Source organism: Corella eumyota, chromosome 2 (assembly GCF_963082875.1).
Source record: "Corella eumyota chromosome 2, kaCorEumy4.1, whole genome shotgun sequence".
Taxonomy (NCBI): Eukaryota; Metazoa; Chordata; class Ascidiacea; order Phlebobranchia; family Corellidae; genus Corella; species Corella eumyota.
In genome coordinates, this window is record NC_137491.1 from 9,979,438 (window position 1) to 10,000,000 (window position 20,563).

The window sequence follows — 20,563 nt, forward strand, 5'->3', positions numbered from 1 at the left end:
TATCTAGTGAGCCGATAAATTCAGAACCTATGTTCGTAAATTTACAATTTAAGCTACTCTTTAGAACGTTTTAAACTTATTTTATTTTTCATTTATTTTAAAGTTTAGTGTAAGTCAAACAAACGAACTAATAATCTGCTATTCCAATATGCAGATTACATAGAGAATGTAAGAGCAAAAAAGTTACTTCATTTTTTAAATGGACATAATAATATCATGAAATTAAAAACAGCCTTTTTGGAACTTTAATTTAAATTATATCTTTCCTGTACATAACTTTTGCCTTGGTACAAATAAATGATTTTAATAATGCGTAAAACATTAACTGTTTTTGGTTCGGCCTGACACCATATACATAAAGTTTTATGTTTTGTTGAAAAAACTGTGTTTATTTTATGGGGTTTAACAGCATTCGGCAAACAACTTTTATTGCTTATTGTTTATCTTGTTGATATTGTTATGTATCCAGATATCCTATTTTGTTTGCGATTTAGGGTCAAAGTTGGCAATAAATATGACATCGTTAAATCTGTTTTGAATTTAAAATTTTGCTAGTTATCACTGTTTGCACTTTTGCGATTAAACCTAACTGTAAATACGTTGCATTTTATAACTTGAAGAAATATTTAAAAATGAATTAGTTTTAAAACTTTATGACTGATTTTAATTTTTGTTATAAGAGTTGTTTTTTGATATATTATTTATTTGTGCTGAACAACATGTTGAAAAACTGTTATTTATACTATAAACCAACATTACTATGCCCAAATTAATTAATTAAGTCAAAAGCATGATTCTGAATGTGAGAATGCTGCTTTAAGAACTGAATCCTTATTTCAAATGTTTTTGTAGTTCACTGCTTTTGTGCGGAACTTTAATTTAGGCTTAGTTATGAAGAACAATTAAGGAAGTTAAACTGTATACAAACTAACGCTCATGTAGTTAATACTATATCGTTGTAAAACCACAACTAACAAAAATAGCAAATTAAAAGTGCGTTTAACCACTAAAAACAATCTAACGTCTATTAATATTAATTAACTTTAAATATTTTTTGTTACTTAATAATTCGGGTACTGTTTTTTTGTATTAATTTTGCATAAAAATATTAAATTTTAATTATTTATATAAGTTAACATCCAATAGTATTACGCAATAGAACGCAGAATTGTGACGACAAAACGTTTGATTGTTTTTAGGCGATTTGCGCAGCAAGTTTTTTTCATTAAATGGAAGACATGCAAACCAATAGTAGACGTATCTCAGAAACCAGAAATTTCATACACGATTTAAAGCAACACAACAATATGAAAAAGGTTTATTTATGTATCACTTCTTTTTTGCTGCAAAAGTAAGTACGGTTATAGATTTTTTTAATACGTTTAGATAAACCTAACCTTCTATCTCAGTAAAATTGCATTTAGTGTATTTCATCTTAAAAGGCATTTAAAATTAAGTTAATTTAAGTGTGTACATATTAATACGAATACCGTAATTAGGTGTTTAAAACAACGCGGTAGCCAAAATACGTTGCTTAATTTTACGTGAACTTTTCGTTAAGCTACTTTTGTGTACGACGCATTCGTTACCAAAGCATAAATTTTAAAGAACCGTTTACATGTGTTTACTTTGGTTGTATTTTACAAAATTAACTAATTAAGAGTATAGGAGAAAAAATGACCACTTTACATTTTCTGTACAATCAAATTTATTTGTCATGTCATGTACAATACAAAAAAAGGCAATCAAAGAAATCAACAATTGAGATAATCAAGTTATTGATGACAAAATAAAAAAAACGCTCAAAAAATGGAACAAAAATGCTGGTAAACAGTTTATAGCACAACATTAGAACAAGTACATAGCCTAACCGTAGTAGTAAAAGTATTTTGATGTTTTTAGTTGTTAAAAACTACGCTTTATTACTAAATATTAAAAATCAAATTTGAAAATGTAGATATGCTATCTACAACATTTTAAGCGCTGCACTTTTGAAGTTACTGTAGCCATTTAGATATGCGCAATGCCAATTATACAGTTACATCATATTGGCATATAAACCATAGTTCTCGGTCGCACGGTACATCGTTCCACCTTCGATTTTTCGAAGAGTATTCCATATTTACGCAATCTTCGTCGCCAAGTGCGTCGTTAGGTTCGTTGTCGGTCCAAGCACCGAAAGCTCCCAAGTCTAGCGATGTTCCATCACTACGAAAATGTATTTTTGTTATACAGAATTTGACTTTTTGTTATATAATAGTACTGTTTAGAGTAAAGGTTGTTATTTTAAGTATGGTAAATGTGTGTTCAGTAACGCCAATGCATCGTAAGTTAAAGTTTTAAGCCTAGCCTTGATTGTTTTTATTTTAGGGCTAGTTTATTTTAGTATTTTATAAAATATTAACTTAGGTAAAACATTAGTTTATTATTTTTTGACTTTCGATTAGTTGATTTAGATGAAATGTAGTTTGTGGTGTGTTTGTGAAATAAGTTTTTATGCATAATTACCTAAATCTGAACTGTCCTTCTGTTGTTAAATCGTCCAACCCAATCCAAAATAAGGTCCATCTATTTCCTTCATTGCTCAGTAAGTTCTAAAAATGGAAATACATCCAATACAGGGGAAAATGTGTAACATATTACCAAAAAAATGCAATAAAAAACCTGTTTTTGCTTTTTTGCATTTATTGATGAATAGTAATTACCACTATAAAATCTTGTTGTTCTTGAGTTTTTATAGCAGCCAATAATCCTCCATTAGATTGGCAATGTGCTCTCGCATCTTGATAAGTTTTGCCATCCTTTTCTACCTTGTAACATTGCTCCAAAAACCGTACACCAACTGGACATACTATTTAAAAAAAATGTATTTAGTTAAATAGTAGCAAATATACCATGTTTTAATTAGCTACTTTTAATTGCCAACTCATATTTTTTAAACCTGATTTGTTAAATGGCACACTTAAAATACAAAAAATAAAAACCCAATGTTAGTGTATTTTAACCTGGGTTTTCACATAGTCCTTCTGTTATAGTAATATCATCAAGAGCAATATCGCCATGGTAATCTCCCCCTCTAATGGCTTCAAATACTATTTGAAATGAGTCTACTGAAACTACTGACACTCGACCTAATATCCAATCATTTCCTAAAAATTTAGGTTAAAACGAATTATTAATCGGTAATATAGGTAGCATTGTTAGACAAAACTTATTTTGCAAAGTGTTTTACATAGAATTTTGTAAATAATTTTGTACATTACTTCAAAATATGGTTCATATTGCCAGTCCAGCAATTTAATGAAAGTTACAAATTAAGTTAAGTGTTTTTTTGATATGGTTTTATATGTATAAATAGGCTTCTTTCTATAGTTTCTTTCATGTATATATATACCAAAAATAATAATTAATATAAACCTTGAGGTCCCTCTTTATTCCAAATTGCTACCCCCAGGTCATTTGGGGTTGAAACTTGTCGCAAGTACACATTTAAGCTACCTGTGTCTGCACCCTGAAGATAGCGTATCAATTTAATTAAACCACTATTGTAAAAATAAATATTTTTTTTATTTTAAAAAAACTCACATGCATATGGTAATAAAACTGTAAACACTGTCCAGTTGTAGTTGATAGGGTTGAAGAAGCTAAACGTGTTTTGTCATCAAGTTTCCTACCAATTTTATTACAATTTAATTTTTATTAAGATTGTTATGGTATTATTAAAATAGCAGTATAGAAGAATTTCGATTTTATTTTGGTTTTGTTTAAAAAAACTTTCTAATTTTATTACATTGCCAGTGTTCAAATCACGAAAAAGGTGTTTATATGTTGTTTTACTTAGCTAAACATTGGTATTATTTAAATTTAAGATCTAAAAATAATTATAAAACGGTATTAACTTTAAAAAAACTCTTTGCACCTTGGATTTGAAGCTTCTATAAACACATAATATCCATCAGCATTTGCCAAAGTATGATCAGCTACTGGCCCAGTATCAGCAGAAGATGTTGCACCTTTCTGAAGGGTCCAATCAAAATCATCATCTGTTTCCTGTAAAAAAATTATGGCTTAATTTGCACCGGTGTTTGTTTGTTTGAAAGAAAGTTTACTTTTTGATACAGAATTATTTTTTGTTTGCCTTATCATAATTAATAGTTAATTTAAAAAAAACCTGTTGTTTAATTAAAAATCTTTAATTATTAAGTATTGCTCAGTTTTTTAATACCTGTACAAAGCCACATAACCCCGGTGTTTCAAAGCCACAACTAATTAAAGGTTGTGGACATGCTCCTCGTTTAACTATTATGTCATCAATCGCTGTATCGCCATGGTAATCAGCCCCTCGCACAGCTTCAAATATGATCTAAAATATTTAACACAAGTTTTAGATCAGGTTTAAGTTAATAAAGGAGAAGACTATACTGATGGTATAGCTGTGGTAATTGGTACATAGTACATTTGTTTCCAAATTTTTTATATATTTTGTATTAGAAGTAGAAAGAAAAAGAAAATTTACTAAGGCATAAAAAAGATTCTCACATTGAATTCTTCACTTGACACAACACTGATCTCTGCATGTTTCCATTGGTTACCAAGGTTGCCAGTTTCACCCCAAATTTTTTTGCTTGTGGCCCCGTCACTTGACCCCACCAAAACATTTAAACCCCCAGTGCCAACACCAAACATATGGTAGTAAAAGTCAACACATATACCTTGAAAACACAAATAAATTTAACATTGTCGTTACTTACAAGAAATTACTGGTTAGTTAAAATTGTATTTTCAACATACTTGGTGTTTGAAAGTTTGGCGTAATTAATTGAGCAATATCTCCAACTCTTCTTGGCCGAGATGATTCAATAAACATATAATAACCTGCCAAACCAAACATATTTACTTAATTTAAATAAAAGCTGTATCCCGAAAGTAAACTTGTATATTACCAAATTTTTGGATTTTTCTGTTGAGGGGTTTAAACAAATTATATTACCATGATCACTTCCTTGTGTATGGTCTCTTGAAGGTCCTGTATCTGCTGAGGGGGTAGAACCATTTCTTCTTATCCAATCAAAATCGTCACTGCTACCGTCAACAAAACCACAGAGGCCATTATCAAAGTCACAGGAGAAAACTAAAAAATAAATCGAATTATTTAAATAAATATTAAACTTCTATCTTAATACTTATTCCAGATTAGTTCTAAGGTTAGTGTGTCTTATAGAAAGGAATAAAGGTTAAAAAAATATGATATAAGCTATTTGTTATTTAAACTTGATGTTGTCAAGTTAAAACACAAGTTTTTTCAAACCTTTAGATGAATCTCTATTTAAGTTGTTATCTGTTAAAACTAGATCTGGTATTATTTCATTTGGATCAAATGTAGATGTCGTTGTTGTTTGCTGTGTTGTGGTTGTTGTAGTAGTAGTGGTAGGCAGTGAAGCTACGAATAACATATATGTTTAAACTCACATAAATTTGTGACAAAATGTAACTATAACAGAAAAGGAAAATGTGGTGTTACATGTGCTAGCAATAACGCTATGAGGCTGGCTTAACTGTTGACCAACTGCAGAAAATAATGTAAGTAGATATCTGGTGTCTGGTGCAAGTCCGTGAATTGTTACTGGTGAGTGAGGTACCACTATCTAAAATTAAATTATAATACATTTCTAAACATCAATTTAAAAAAATTACATGTGAAGATCAAGTTTCAGCCAATAAAACTGGAATTGTAATAAGCAATAGTGTTTTCACTTTCATTGATCTTTAAAGAACTTTTACTTTTACAAATCTTTACCTCTTTTGTAATCTGTGGCGAGCCATTGATATTTTGAATCACCAGTCTATACTCTCTTACTCCACTTACAAGTATCCAAGTAAGAGTAAGTTCATTGTGAGTTGAGGCAATTACTGTCAGGCCACTTGGACTAGGTGGCTTGCCTAAACTTGAGTCAGTTGTTGTAGCTAGAATGTGTAAATTTTAATAAAATGTAATTTTTGTCTTGCCAATTTAAATAAATAGATCACTTGGCACTTTATAAACAGAAACAGAATAAAATTGGTTGTTATTATGTTAAATTGTTAATTATCATTGAAAAAATGGATATTTGTGTATTTTGTAAACCACTCTTCTTATTCAAAACAATTTTTTTTTCATATCCCCCGGGAGATAGGTTCTTGATAACTTTATCGGGTAGGGGTGTGTAATTGGGGCGTGTTTGAGCTGTGCGTAAACACAGAGCTCAAAGGCGAATAGTGTGGCAACTGTGTGGCTCTAACCCGAAACCTTTTGGCTCGTAGTCCGGCGCTATAAAGAGATGGCCACACTACTGGACTTTTGCAAAATATTTGTAAAAAAATAAGAAATTACTTGTAGATGTTGTTGTTGTGGTTTGAACTGGGATTCTTATTGGGCCTGATGGTGGAACTATAACCCTTACAGAGGTAGGATTTCTCACCCGGTTTGATAGCGATGACATCTTAAAACATTGTTGTTTATCAATAAGTTGAAACTTTTAATTGGAACATTGTTAAAAACACAGTAATTGTAAAATACCTAAACAATTACAAATATTCACAATTTGCATTACAAATATTCACAATTTGCTTCACCTGATTATAAAGATGCATTAAATCAATTGAATGGTTGCTGACAATCTCAGTTAGGAACGAAATTGTGTGTTTATATTTATCTGGTGCACTCATGACTTCTCCTGTAAGGATAGTTATTTGACTGCTGTGTAAAGACACTGTTTCCATCATAGTTCTCAATAAGTTTTCTGTAGCCTAAAGTAAAAAATTGATCGCGTGGTTTAAACTATTTTTACAAACATTTTTTGGAGAAATTGACTAATTTAAAAAGATTAGTTAGGGTTTTTTTTCATCCAACCTATTATTTTTAATTCAAAAATAGAGCAATATTAAAAAATCTGTTTAATTATTTTTAAATTTTACCTGAATTGATCTTGTAAAACCCTTTTGTTCAACTGAATGCCTCATTAAAACAGCATTAGTTTTTTGACTTAAAGTCTCCAGTGCATTGGTATCACTTTGAAGTTGTGTTAAATCAAGTTTATTAGATTGCAAAGTTGCATTTACATCACCCATTTGAAGGGCAAGCTCACCAATCTCTGATGCCACACGCTGGCCAATTGCATTTGTGATTTCTCGTAGAGTTGCAATCTGGCGATCATGTTGATCCAAACTCTAAAAAAATCTTTAAATATTTTAAACTGTCTAACTTTAATATTAGTTTACTGTTAAAATTATTTTTTTCAATTTTTTCAGTCTTTAAATATATTAAAATTGAAATTAATAAGCCATTAAAAGTCAAAATATTAACACCTCTATACATTTACCAGCGCACATTAAATTACTTATTTTTTCACCCAAGAACACTTTTTTATATTATTGTACCTGTTCAATTCTAAAATGTGCAGAATTGGCACTCTCCACCACTTTCATTAGTCTTGCCTTAGAAGAGCTATGTAGTCTATGAGTAGTTTTGTTCATATTTGCAATGTCATTTTTAGCTGATAGCAGATCATTTGTAAGTTGCAGGTTTGTGTTTTCAAAGTCAGTTAGTACTCTAAAATGGAAAACAGTTGGAAAAAATTGTATGTTGTTTTACTAAAATTAATGATATAATTAATTTTAAAAAGCCAATAAAAAGTAATTTACGTTTCTTGTTCCATTTGTTTTTCATTAAATTGATTTAACTGTTCCTCATGTTGATCTAGTGTCCTTCTTAGGACTTCATTTATATCTACTCCTGAAAGTTGAACTTGAAAATCTAGAATAAAAAAACTAATTGTTTTATTGACAACAATGACGTCTTGTGGTAAACAATGTTTTTCTAAGAATTTGATTTATTTTATTTGTTAACAGAAGTAAAAAAAATTAAATTAATAAAAAAATTATTTTGGTAATTAAATTATGCTTCTGATATTTTTGATTAATTAACCTGCTTGAATTGTACCGATGTAATTTGCCAAAGATTGAATTGTTAAATTCACAGTAGTAATATCATCCATTACACCAAAAAGATCAGACATTATGTTCTGTTGATCGAATGATAATTGTGTCATCATTTCATTTAATCTTCTGTCCAGCCTAACAAATAGTTTAAAGTTATAGTTAGATTGTTAAAAACTACAACTTTATGGTTGTTAATTAATCATACCATCTGTTTTTTTTCTTTCCATAATTTACCAATCTATGCATCAACAAAAAAAATTTTTTTTTATACTTACTGATCAGATTTATCTTGCATTTGTTTGTTCACTGATGCTTCAATTTGTTTAACTTCTCTAGTAAGATTTTGTAGAGTTTGCTTACATTGTGTTACTCTTTGTCCATTAGAGTTTTGGGTATGCAACATATTGCTGATGCTCAAGTCCTAAAATGTTTGTTTTATATTTATTATTATTATTATTATTTGGAGGTTGTGAAAGATTTAGATCTATAAGATTTTGTTAAATATTATAAACTACTTCAAACCTGGAAGTCTTGAGATTCAGAAAGGGCAGAAACAGTTTCGTTTAGAGTTCTGAAATCTTGAGTTAACTTAGCAACAGTATTTTTAGGGTCAGGGGTTTTTATATCTTTAATTTGGTTTTTAAAAGCATTGAAATCCTTACGTAACTGCGCAGTAATGTTCTAAATATATAGAATGTTAACAGAAATTAACATAAAAAAAACAGAAAAAAAATGGTTTAATTAACTCACATGTAATTTTAATTATGTTAAGTTACCTCATTTCTACCAAATAAGGCTAATTCATCCGAAGACATAACCCTTATTTTGTCAGACAGTGTAGTCATGTTGGTTAATAATTCATAAAATAATTCTGGGGGCAAACTTGGTTCTTCTACATTAAAAATAAAATTTGTGATTTTTATGTAGGGCACAAAATGAAAATGGTAAATAAAACACTCAGCATGTTTTTATTAAACTATGTTATGTAGCAAACAATAATTTGGAAGTTAGATTTTGTTAGAAAGTCTGATTTTTCTTTTTTCCATATTTATCAAATTTACCTTCTAAATATTGTATTCTTGCTGCCAAACCTAGCACTACATCATTTAAAGTTGAATCTATATTTTCCTCATTCAAGTTTGAATTTATATCAAGATTCTTGTTATGGTCATTGTTAGTATTTGTTTGATCAATATTAGCATTAAGAACATTAGTGATTTGATCAAACACATTTAACAGAACAGAAACGATATGAATCAAATTTTCATTTGTGTCCTTGATCAGATTCTATTAAAAATATCAAAGTTTTTATAGTTAATACTTAAGTTTGTCACCAGTGGTGAGAATCATGAAAAAAAAATTTAAATTACTTACATCTCCATCTTGCATTTGATCTTCATCTTCCTTAAAACCGTTTATCTTAAAAAAAATTACAAAATTAGTCGAACTAAATAGAAAATAATGTTGTATTCAGCATGAATAATGGTTAAAAATTTTTTATACTTATTTACGCTTTTCAAAACATATGCCTATATTATTCTATTTAAAAGCAATTTTGCACATTAGCACATTTTTTAATTGATAATTACATGAACAAAAAATAATTAACTGATACCTCTTCCTCTCTACCATAAAAAATATCATTCGAGTCTGTTTCATCTACTACTTCAGGGTAAAAAGAATAAGATGTCATATCCTTGAAAAAAGAACCAATTGATTTGTTGATAATTATATGAGAGGATTGGTTTACTTGGTTCAATTCATAGGTAACTGAGTTAAGTATTGATGCTATTTGATTGGCTAATGTGCGATGTGGCCTTTCATCTAAAAATAAATATGATGATAACTTACACAATAACTACAGTCGGTTGTTACCACTTTGTAAATTTGTTGACATTTTTGATACTGATGCTTTGTAATATCTTTTTCACATATACTTTGAAATGTTTAATATATTTTTTGATTCCTTTAGTCTTACTTACCTTTTTGTTTAGGAACATGCTCGGTTTTAGTTATGTCCAGGTTATTAAGTGTTGTGTTAATTATATCAATATTTGCACCTTGTTCTGCTAAGCTTATTGCATTGCCATCTAACATCATTAAAATTCTAAAAATTGAGCACCCAAAATTAGGTAAAAGTAAAATAAAAGTTTAAAAGAAGAGTAACCATTTTAAACTACAACATAATTAAACAAATATGTTGTCTAGTTACCATAGTAAATTTAGTTACATAACCTTTCAATAGAGTTTTGATTCGTTAAAGAAATATCTGTGTTTGCTGTAATTTGCTTTGAATTTCTATGATGTAAAGTTTTACTTGAGTGATCCAATGTCTCAATGCGATGTAGTATGTCATTTAATATAGTTGACAAATGTGTCATCTTAAATACAAAAATGCAAAAGTTATATTTGTTTGTAAACACAACTTTATATTTATCAACCAAATTTTAAATCAAAATTTTTTTTATATATCTGTAATCCCAGATATGGTATTAAGTAATAGTTTTTAAAATGCTTTTTTAATTTATTAGTGTAATGATAGTTTGGCTAAACATAAGTTAATGTCAGAAATGTTGTTTTAATTAGCCCATAAAATTTTTAAAATTATAGTAGTTGTTTGATTTTTAGTTTGTAATTTTGAATAGCAAAAATACCTGACTGTCAAGATCAGATACATGACCGTTGTCATTAACTTTATCTTGCAATTGATAAGTTGTTTCTTCTAGATTATTTATTAGTTCAAACAGTATATCAAATTGGCTTACAACATCATTAATTTGTTGGCGCAACTCACTAAAATTTGCTCTTATATAATTTTGAATTAGCGATTGAGCATCCTTATTAGTTGTTGGATTCAAGTTTTCTTCAAGACTATTTAGAACCATATCCAATGTTGAATTTATTGTCTCAATGTTTTGAAGGTATTTCTAAAAGAAGTAAAAAATCATATTTTCAACAGAAAACTGAATGTGCTAATTGAAATTATTCGTTCATGTGTTTTATATGTAGTTTGTAAATGAATGGAATCGTAGTTTTTTTAACCTGATTTCTGTTGTTCAGCAAGGTTATTATTTGGCTGCGGAGTTTATCAAATTGTCCTTTATCAGAACCATTATTGTTTAATATAATCTTATTTAGAGTGTTGTTTAAATTTAAGAATGATTCTGATAATCTTTCCTCCAAATTTTGTTGGTATCCAAGACTAATAAAAAAAATTAATACAAAATGATGAAACCCAAAACAAATTTGGCTATTTTAATTAATCCCAACTTTTTTACCTTCTTACATCCAGTCTCTCAACTTGTTTTATCATTTCATTTCTAAAGCTTGACACATCTCCATTACACCTTTCAGCCAACTTTAAAGCATTTTGTGCATTTGTTTTTGATTCTTCCACATTCCTACTAAGACTAGCAATAATATTATCATAATCAGAAGGCTTACTAACTTGGTTGGATAGCTTTATTACATCTAGTTCAAGGGCTGTGATCAAGGAGAGCAAAGCAGTGTTTATTTCTTCAGATCTTTGAAGGTTTTGTGATGAAAATGTAATTGCCTATTTTTTTTGAAAAAAAGACGCTCTTTTTATTCTACTTTAATATTATAAATAGAAAATTACAGTTTCATGATTTTTTTTACCTCATCAAAATTAAAGAAAAATTATTTAAAAATACAATTAAGTTACACTGTACCTCTGAAACTTGAGATGATGTGATGTTTTGTAATAGACTTTGATCATCAGACCTTCTTTCAAGTCTATCAATTGCTTCATTTAATTTAAAGATTTCATTCGATAAAGCATTTAAGTTTTCATAAAACTGTTTTGAATCAATACTAGGTTGGTTTTCTGTTGGTTGTACTTGTTTTTCTGAGTTTTCACCAGTATTTATCCAGCCTAAATAATAAAAAATTATACTAACTAAACAAGTTAAATGAAAAATGTAATTGTGTAACTTGTTTTTTTTTTTACCTGATGCTTCTAAGTCGTTTGTGGAATCCAGACTAGTTGTTGTAGTTGGTTTTGTTGGTGTTGGAACATTGATATTTGTAGATTGGTGATGAATTAAGCTTCTTAATCTGTCATTATTATTACGCAAATCTCTCTGGAGGTTTAAAACAGAAAATTAATTTTAAATGGAATTTATATTTTTTAACATATCTTTAGAAACAGAATTTATTGTATTTTACATTGTGTATAATATACACTATATTAAAAAATTTAAAAACCTGTAAATTTCGTATTATCAATGAAGTTCTATCAATTTTATTTCTCAAGTCTCTTGACTCTGCAATTCTTGATCGATCTACTTGTTCTCTTGTATGCAAATTATTTGTTACTTCATAAATAGACAAACTCATCCGTTCTATTGTGCCTTGTATTTGAGATATCTTGTTTTCATTTGAGTTCATAGTTTGAATGCTGTTCCTGACCATTTCTTGTAATTTTGTTGTCCTAATATAAAAATAATGAGGCATTTGGTTAAACAAAATGTATTGAAACCTGTATTAGTATAACATAGGCATTAAGTTTTTAAAACAAACATAAGCCTCTTTGATAAATTTAACAATATATTACTTTTTTTCAATATCAGATTCTATAAGTCTACTACCCGCAGAATCATCAAATTCTTTTCTTAAGTCATTTAACTGAGTTACAGTTGTTCTGAGCAGATTTTCTAAGTTTCTAGAAGATTGATATATTTGGTCAATGTCCCCTTCCAAACTAAAGCGATCTTGTTGCATGTTGTTTAATGTTCTGTCATGCTCTGAGATAGAAGTTCGTATTCGCAAAATCTAAAATATAAACAAGTTGAATATGGCTTGTTAAAGATATCTGTGAGCAGTAATATTTAAACTAAGTGTCCAAAAATACTTGATATTTATTTCTGAGCCACTGCAATAAAATTTGTTTAACAGGGGTGTGCTAAAACAGAATTTTATTGTGGCAATATTAATGTGTTAAATAAATACATTTATGCACAAAAAGTAAGTTGTTAATACTTCATTAGCTTGTTGATCTTGGACAAGTTTAATAGCTCGTGTTTGGTTTTCTTGTCTTGAAACCACTTTAACAAAACTTGTCCGAGTCTGTTCCAAGGTGGATTGAAGATTATTAAGTGAGACCAAATCATTTCGATTAGACAACACAACCTAAATAAATTGCATTTTGTTTGTTCAAACTAAAACACAATGTATAAAGTCCGGACTTTGTATTTGAAATATTTTTGTGTACAGAATACTGTTAAAAGGATTTTTTAAACAATTAGTAATTTAAATAAGGACAACTGTATTAATTTGCTATTTTACCTGTTGTAAATCTTCATTAAACGTTCGTTGTTCTGTTGAAATGTGTTCCAGCTCCCTGACCTTGTTTTTTTGTCTGTTCAAGTCTCCTTTTACCAAATTTATTGACTCTTTATTAGCTCTCACCTTATTTCCTTGCTCCAATAAACTTAAACATGTTATAAATTTTGGTCATGATTTATTAATCATCTTTGTAGTGAACTTGCTTAAAGTTAAAAAATATGACTTGATGGCTACAAATAAAGTTATTTTAACAACTATTTCGTTAATTAAATAAAATAGCTTCATTATGGATAGCATTTTACAGTAAATTAATATTGGAGCATGTTAACTTACCTTGATGAAACTTCAGATATTTGTAGCTCAAGTTGAGTTGCTGTATTGTCCCTTACACTACTTTGTCTTTTAACAAAGACCATTTCATCTTTCACATTTCGTAAATCCTGGTCAATTAGTCTAATTTCATTTAGCATTTCTTGTGTGTTGTTAGTAAGACTGTCTAAAATAACAAGTTGTATATCTGCAAAAATCACTTTAAAATATATTTTTTTTAATGTTTACCTGCAAAATCTACATCAACCAATTGTTTTATTCTTTCGATTGCAACAGTATGATTGGACGAGTGTTCAAGTATAAATGATATGTCGAACTTCTGTTTCTCTATTGTTTGATCTGCCCTCCTTACAAATAAATCATGTCTCTAAAGACATTATATTAAACTTCACAAAAAATATTACTAAAATTTTGCAAAATATAAAAAAATCAATATTGAATTAAAGTATGTATTTTATTGTTAAGTAAGGTTTAAGCTCCTGAATTTAACTTTGTAGAGATTAAATTAAAAAAAGATTTAAGGTTACCTGTACAGCTTGCTGCAAATTATTAATTTCATCATTTGCCGTCAAGAAACTTTGTCTTACTGACATTATATTTGAAGCCTTAAAAGAAAGAAAATAAACTCTGTTATTTATTTTTAGAAATGTTATCTTAACTTAAAGTTAATGATTAAACTTAATTTTTACTTGTGATGTAACTGAATTTGTAACTTCAGTTAGTTCATCCTCAAAATTATTCATTTTTGTGTTTTGAAGATTAACATCAGATTGTAGACTATTTATTTCAGAATTCATTCCTCTCAGGTCACCCAAAATGTCAGTATTTGATCTTGTTAAACCACTCAGTTCATCTAAAATACAAAAATAAAAATACTTAATTTATGCTGTTTTAGGTTCCAATGGATGCTTAAATGGAACTAATAGTTTGGTACCTTTAAATTGGTTTTATTTATTCACTTAAACTGGTTTTACCTGAAGTTGTTAGTTGTTGGTTGTTCAAGTTAGCAAGCATATCTTCATTTTGTGTTGTTTTTAATTTCATGTCATTCACCTTTTGAACTAACCCATTAGCTCTTGCTGTAAGCTGTAAAAGTTTGGAATTGACTTCAGACACTGCATTTCTTTGGGTGTTTCTATCTTCATTTCCAGATCGAGTTAATAGATCAATTGAGTTGTCATGCTGTTGCAAACGTGCCTTCACTTCCTTGACACGACGGTTAGTAAGTGTTAATTGTGAATCAACTTCATTAACGCGTAACACACCCTGTGCACTATTGTGCTTTGCGTAATTATCGACATCATCAAGCTTTTGTGACACTGTTTCTAGTTGTTGACTTTTCTCTTGAAGATTTGTAGTCAGTTTTTTAAGACTGTCCTTAACCTCAGTTAAGTTACCACTCAAGTGTCGATTTATTAACCCAACATTGCTCACTAATCCTACAATTTGATCGTTGCTTCCATCTAGCTCTTTTTTAGTATCATTTAATTGGGACCTAAAAAAATATTGTTTAATTGGCTTTTATAAGTGGTCCTAAGTTTTAATTAGTACACCAAATATTATATCTCTGTAAAAATTAACATGTACAAAAAATTCATAATATTCTAACCTTTTAAGTAAATATGTTCAAAAATACCTTAAATCGTGGTGATATGAATCCAATCTATTATGTGAGAATTGTACAGAATCCAATATAACTGAAACATCATGAATACTCCGTTCCAAAGCTGCAACACTTTCATGGAAAGAACTTACATCTTGAGCATTTTTGAACACAAGATTCCTCATACTGTTTAGTGTTTCAACTCTGGTGTTTAGTTTTGGAAGAGTTTGCATTGCTTCTTGAAGTGTATGCACCTGTTAAAATACTCATTTTTTATCACTAACTGAACATATATACGTAATTTTAAAAAACCTATGTTATTATTTACTTATGCTTTTAAAGTTTATTTTTTCAAATATTTGTTCTTACCTGAGTTTCAAGAAGTCTTACTGATAAGGGGATACTTCTAAGCTCATGCAACATTTTGGCTATCTTAGAAACGTTGTTTTCATTTTGACTATCACTGGGTTCATCCTAAAGGAGTTTAAACTATGATTTTTCATAAAGAGTTTAATAAAACCCAACTTATCGAGCTTAAGTGTTTTACAATAAATGTTAACTGATATTACTTTATTATCTATACATAAAATTAAATGAAAAATAATATTACCTCTAGTAGAAAATCACCGTTTAGGTTCTCATTTAATTCATTTAGAGTTTGTTTTTTATCTTCACAAAGTGGAGATATAGATTCAACAACATTGTTGAGTGTAACTAGTTTGTCTGATAAGGTTGTGTTTAATGATGAGACATCAGACATATGTGCACATGTCTTTAACTTTAAACCTAAATAAAGACTTTTCTAGATATATTTTCTGGGTTTGTTGTAGTTCTTTATAGTCTGTTATGTATAATTTCAGTTTTTTAGAACTCAACAGATACCTTAAAATTATTTTTAAAATGTGTAAAATAAAATAGTATTTGTACAGAACTACTATACCTTCCAAATTCCTTATTCTTTTTCTCAAAGATATAATCCATTTTTTATGATTATTTGCGTTAGTAACAAGCTTTCCCATACTAGTGTCCAATAAGTTGGAAATTTCATTATTAGATTTTATTTTATTAATTAGTTGGAATACCCCAGTTGCATTAATGGGCAATGCTGCAATGGTTGCTTGAATCAGATTTATTTCTTGAGTTAAATTATCAGATTTTAAAGATAAATCTTGTATTGCAAACTGGCTGAGTGAACATTTTCTGTTTATTAGTTCAATTTGGGTAGTGAGGGTTTGTAAAACTTGGTTGTTATCATCTTGATTAGTATTTGTATTAGTTGTTGAAACATAATTTGATTTATTCTTGAAATCATCAAGGTTTTTTGTAGTGGTATCAATTCGCATGGCTACACCTAGATAAAGAACAAAAAAGAAACATACTAAGAATATAACAAAATATTTGCAACCTAACAATATTTTTACTTAAAACTTTGTAAGTGTACCATATTAAGTCAATATTTTCTTTTTAGCAAAACCATTTTGTTAACTTTTTTAATTTACCAGCTAGTGCTTCTGCTAATGCACTAAAATCAGCATGGGTCACATAGGAATCATCATTAAGTAGTTGGTTTGGTACGGTATCAGAACCTAAACCTTGTACAGTAAGATTCATGGCATCCAAGTTTAACTGTTGTTGGTAGATTTGTTCATTTAAGTCCAGCAAAATATCATCTCCAGTTTTGAGGCTCTATGGCAAAAGAATGTTTTAATTATATAAACATATATATTTCCATAGTAAATGAGCTTAATTTTTATTTTTTCACAAGTGAATAATTGTGTGTCGGTACTTTAATATTAAGACATAAACTAGAATTTACGCTTTATACTAAGGTCTAAACCTAAAAAATTGATTTTATTACAAAAATTTGTAGAATCTTACCCTGTGCCAGTTTAACATATAACTTACTTCAAAAATGCTTGGTATTGTTAGTTGATGTTCTGCTACATGCATGCTCATTTCAGATAAAGTAACTGTTGTATTCTCAAGTAATTCTCTGAGCTCTGTTAATTCTCTATCTCGAGAACTGTCCCTGGCTTCATTTCTCCGCAATCTACAACATATTTCAGATTTTAGGTATTGCTATTATTTTATTAATTATTTGAGGCAATAATGGTTTACAAGTTATTGTTAGCTGATTGGCATTTAAACTTCTACCTTTGGTTGTAATTTCCAATTTCTCTTATTCCTTGATTTAGCATAGCATTCTGAACTACTATACTTGTATTCATGGCATTGATGACATCTTCAATAGCACTATTAGCATCATGCGGTACATTGTTAAGATCTCTAGTTAATGATCTATATAATTTTGGCTGTAGTTGACTCTCAAGAAGTGATATTTTATCTGAAACAGCTTGCAATCTGTTGTTTTGAATTCCTATTGTTTCTTTGGTCGAATCTTCCAATACTTTAAATCTGGCATCAATGTCAAAATTTGGTGGCTCCCAAACTTGGTTTGTTAGGTTTGCTGGAAACTGATCTCTAGAGTCTAGGGGGTAGGGTACGAATCCCAGTGAGGGATAGTCTTCTGGTGGAACTACCTCATTTATAACACCGTCATGTTGTTGAACTGTTGTGTTTATTTTTAGTAAATTTTCTTGCAGTTTCTACAGATAACAAATAACATTTTATTTGAAGATTAGGTTAAATATTGTTCCCCAATAGTAAAACCAAAATACAAAAACAATTTATTATTTTTATAAAACAATATATAAGAGATTTAACTGCTTATATTTTTTGTATACAACTTTGTGGTAAAATTAAAAAACATAACAAATATAATAAGGAAATTTGCATAGTTTTTATATTGCAAGTAATTACTTGTGATGTTTGTTGTAAATTATTGACTCTTGTTAAAAGTGAACTTGTTTGTTGTCCTTGATCTCCCACTGTGTTGTCCAGATGGGTCATTCTCATTGCTAATTCCTCCAACTCAACTTGACCATTTTCTGTTAAAAGATATTATTTTTGTGTTTTAATATTTTATTGTATATTGTCTGCTAGTTTTTTTTATAAATATACTTAGTGCATTGGTTGCACAAGTTCCCTGTTAAGTTGTTTAATTAGAAGGATTTGATTTAAGTTTTGTGGTTTATATACTATAAACTAGCACAAAAAAGTAATCACCAGGCCTTATAAAACTCTTATGTTTTAAAAAAAGCTGCAGCAATTTTGACTTATGAACTTACCATTAACGTTTTTAAATCTTTCCTCTAAGTCCGAAACAGTTCTAGCAAGGTCAAACACCATATTGTCATTGGAGGTACCACCATCATTGCCGTAATAATCAGAAGTTGGTGTGTTTGGTTTTGCACTCAAGGCTCCAAAACTTGTTGCAAGGTCTAAACTTAATGTAAGGTTCTAAAACAAATAAGATCATGATCAATAACTATGTTGATGTATTTATGTTCTGGGTATAGGAAAAACTTAGGGGAGATCTTATTTAAAAGTTATAATAGTTAAAAGTTATTTATCATTAAAAAGCTGTTAAAAGAAATTCGTAATTTTGATATTATTTTATTGCTTGAGTCTTGATAGTTTCTTACTCGAATTGACGATTTTTGAACACGTTGTTCTCGTTGTACGCCTATGACGTCATTTCTAAGGCCATTTAAAGATGATGTGATGACATCAATAGCACTTTGATCCTGAGTAGAAGAAGGTGGGATGGGGATATCTTCTAAGAATGGTTATAGACATTTTTTTTAGTCAAGCACATTTTAACAAATTAGAAAATTATCTTTATTTTAGTTGTAATGCTGGAACACAAGATATTTTCTTTAGTTTTATCATTTTTAAATCGTATTGAAGTTAAGTTTGTAAATTACTGTAAAAAGTTTTTTTTTTTTAAATATGATTGAGTTGTATTTAAACAAGTTTAAAACAATTAATTTTACCACTTATTGAATCAACTTGAACTTGCATCTGTGACATCGCGTTGTTCAAATTATTTAAATTCTGGGACGTCTTGAGATTTTCGCCTAAAATGTTATGTGTTTTTAATATTTATTTTTAAACACTTTGGTAAAATATAAATAACATTTATTTTTAAACACTTAGGTAGAATATACATTTGTTAAATAAGCGTTTCTTGTAATTCTATAACCTCTCTGCTCGATCAAATTTTAACACGCACCGTATTGTATAATATTAGTTAAATAAAGGGTATATTTGCGTGGTTATGTTACAAATGTTATATGTTAAATTCTTTTTTATCTTACCTTGTAAAAAATCTGAAGCCTGGCGAATGTTCTTAAACTCGAAACCAAGTTGTAGTAAGTGTTGATCGTGGTTGTTGATCAACTTATCTGTGTCGTTCAACCTGTGGCGTAACCCTTCCACAACGGAGTACAACTTTGTAATTTGTGTTCGGTCTGCAGAAACAAATGTGGGAGCAAATTTGATATTCTTTAAAAAACACTAAACAAGGCTATATGTTTGGCCTTTTATGTAATTAAATAAAACGAATTCACTTACTAAGTGAAGGAATTTGTGAAAATTCTCGGCCGTAATCTGAGTAGTCTGACACGTCAGCCCCATCTGGAGGAAGCGTAAAATCGCCCGTATTTTCAAGAAGAGTTGATAAACTTTCTATCGATGCTTGTTGTTCACTTTGTTTTGCTATTAAAAAAATGTATAAAAGGGTTTAAAAATAATTAAAACTAAAAAGCACTTTGCCTTAATACATAAAATCTTTTGCATACTAAAAGTAATGGCAAAATATTTTAAATTGAGAATAGTTTAACCGTGTCTTCAACATGTACCCATACCTTCAATTTGGTTAAGTCTTTTTTGCATGTTTGCGTTACTGTTTTTAAGATATTTAACTTCTTGTGCAACCTGATTTAATTTTTCTTTATTCTGGGAAATATTGTCGGAATACGAGTCCACTTCTTGGCGAATATCTATATAAAAATAAACAAAAATGTAAAGAAAACTAAGCCCAAAAAAACAATAGTAAAAAACTTGCAATAAACTTTTGATATAGAGAAATAACATAGAAACAAATCATGACTAAAAATTTTTCTGTTTATATTTGTCATGTTGGAACTTTAAATTTATTGTTTATTTTTTTTTGGGTTATTATAGGGAAAGATTGCCTGTAACTGCATTCCTACAATAAGTTATTGTCGTTACATAACTTTAATGAAATATTGTAAGTAATTGTAGTGACAAGTTTACATAACGGAAAGCAATGTAAGAATTCATTGCAATATTTCCACTATCATTTCCCGCTTTCGTCGAATTTCAAAGAAGTATGAATACTTGCATTGGTGAATGCCAGGAAATATTGGAAACTGACTTTCAAGTGACAAATATTATTGATCAAAACAGGATGTCATTATG

General features: G+C 29.0%; 1 protein-coding gene across 1 annotated transcript in view; it reads right to left on the bottom strand.

Annotated features, from left to right (window-relative positions):
- Positions 1–1,697: 1,697 nt before the first annotated feature.
- LOC145742854 (uncharacterized) overlaps positions 1,698–20,563 on the bottom strand; it is a 20,644-nt gene continuing 1,778 nt past the window's right edge. Inside the window, exons 3-58 of the mRNA XM_082560682.1 lie at positions 19,987–20,121; positions 19,694–19,837; positions 19,438–19,590; positions 19,114–19,197; positions 18,763–18,896; positions 18,406–18,577; positions 18,038–18,165; positions 17,372–17,823; positions 17,123–17,267; positions 16,717–16,903; positions 16,158–16,568; positions 15,828–16,003; positions 15,587–15,691; positions 15,251–15,471; positions 14,589–15,109; positions 14,304–14,467; positions 14,142–14,219; positions 13,843–13,981; positions 13,618–13,780; positions 13,285–13,429; positions 12,979–13,128; positions 12,554–12,771; positions 12,205–12,430; positions 11,948–12,080; positions 11,670–11,872; positions 11,256–11,533; positions 11,020–11,179; positions 10,632–10,904; positions 10,213–10,358; positions 9,960–10,084; positions 9,593–9,801; positions 9,352–9,396; positions 9,039–9,264; positions 8,754–8,869; positions 8,500–8,658; positions 8,253–8,398; positions 7,964–8,112; positions 7,681–7,792; positions 7,417–7,588; positions 6,955–7,206; positions 6,613–6,786; positions 6,371–6,479; positions 5,798–5,964; positions 5,522–5,645; positions 5,309–5,440; positions 4,991–5,131; positions 4,792–4,875; positions 4,540–4,712; positions 4,226–4,363; positions 3,920–4,050; positions 3,586–3,670; positions 3,418–3,511; positions 3,006–3,149; positions 2,706–2,851; positions 2,509–2,594; positions 1,698–2,208 (exon numbers count right to left, since the gene is read on the bottom strand). Of these exons, the coding sequence (XP_082416808.1) occupies positions 2,031–2,208; positions 2,509–2,594; positions 2,706–2,851; positions 3,006–3,149; positions 3,418–3,511; positions 3,586–3,670; positions 3,920–4,050; positions 4,226–4,363; positions 4,540–4,712; positions 4,792–4,875; positions 4,991–5,131; positions 5,309–5,440; positions 5,522–5,645; positions 5,798–5,964; positions 6,371–6,479; positions 6,613–6,786; positions 6,955–7,206; positions 7,417–7,588; positions 7,681–7,792; positions 7,964–8,112; positions 8,253–8,398; positions 8,500–8,658; positions 8,754–8,869; positions 9,039–9,264; positions 9,352–9,396; positions 9,593–9,801; positions 9,960–10,084; positions 10,213–10,358; positions 10,632–10,904; positions 11,020–11,179; positions 11,256–11,533; positions 11,670–11,872; positions 11,948–12,080; positions 12,205–12,430; positions 12,554–12,771; positions 12,979–13,128; positions 13,285–13,429; positions 13,618–13,780; positions 13,843–13,981; positions 14,142–14,219; positions 14,304–14,467; positions 14,589–15,109; positions 15,251–15,471; positions 15,587–15,691; positions 15,828–16,003; positions 16,158–16,568; positions 16,717–16,903; positions 17,123–17,267; positions 17,372–17,823; positions 18,038–18,165; positions 18,406–18,577; positions 18,763–18,896; positions 19,114–19,197; positions 19,438–19,590; positions 19,694–19,837; positions 19,987–20,121 (9,461 nt within the window). The 3' untranslated portion in view covers positions 1,698–2,030. The remainder of the gene's footprint in view (positions 2,209–2,508; positions 2,595–2,705; positions 2,852–3,005; positions 3,150–3,417; positions 3,512–3,585; positions 3,671–3,919; positions 4,051–4,225; positions 4,364–4,539; positions 4,713–4,791; positions 4,876–4,990; positions 5,132–5,308; positions 5,441–5,521; positions 5,646–5,797; positions 5,965–6,370; positions 6,480–6,612; positions 6,787–6,954; positions 7,207–7,416; positions 7,589–7,680; positions 7,793–7,963; positions 8,113–8,252; positions 8,399–8,499; positions 8,659–8,753; positions 8,870–9,038; positions 9,265–9,351; positions 9,397–9,592; positions 9,802–9,959; positions 10,085–10,212; positions 10,359–10,631; positions 10,905–11,019; positions 11,180–11,255; positions 11,534–11,669; positions 11,873–11,947; positions 12,081–12,204; positions 12,431–12,553; positions 12,772–12,978; positions 13,129–13,284; positions 13,430–13,617; positions 13,781–13,842; positions 13,982–14,141; positions 14,220–14,303; positions 14,468–14,588; positions 15,110–15,250; positions 15,472–15,586; positions 15,692–15,827; positions 16,004–16,157; positions 16,569–16,716; positions 16,904–17,122; positions 17,268–17,371; positions 17,824–18,037; positions 18,166–18,405; positions 18,578–18,762; positions 18,897–19,113; positions 19,198–19,437; positions 19,591–19,693; positions 19,838–19,986; positions 20,122–20,563) is intronic.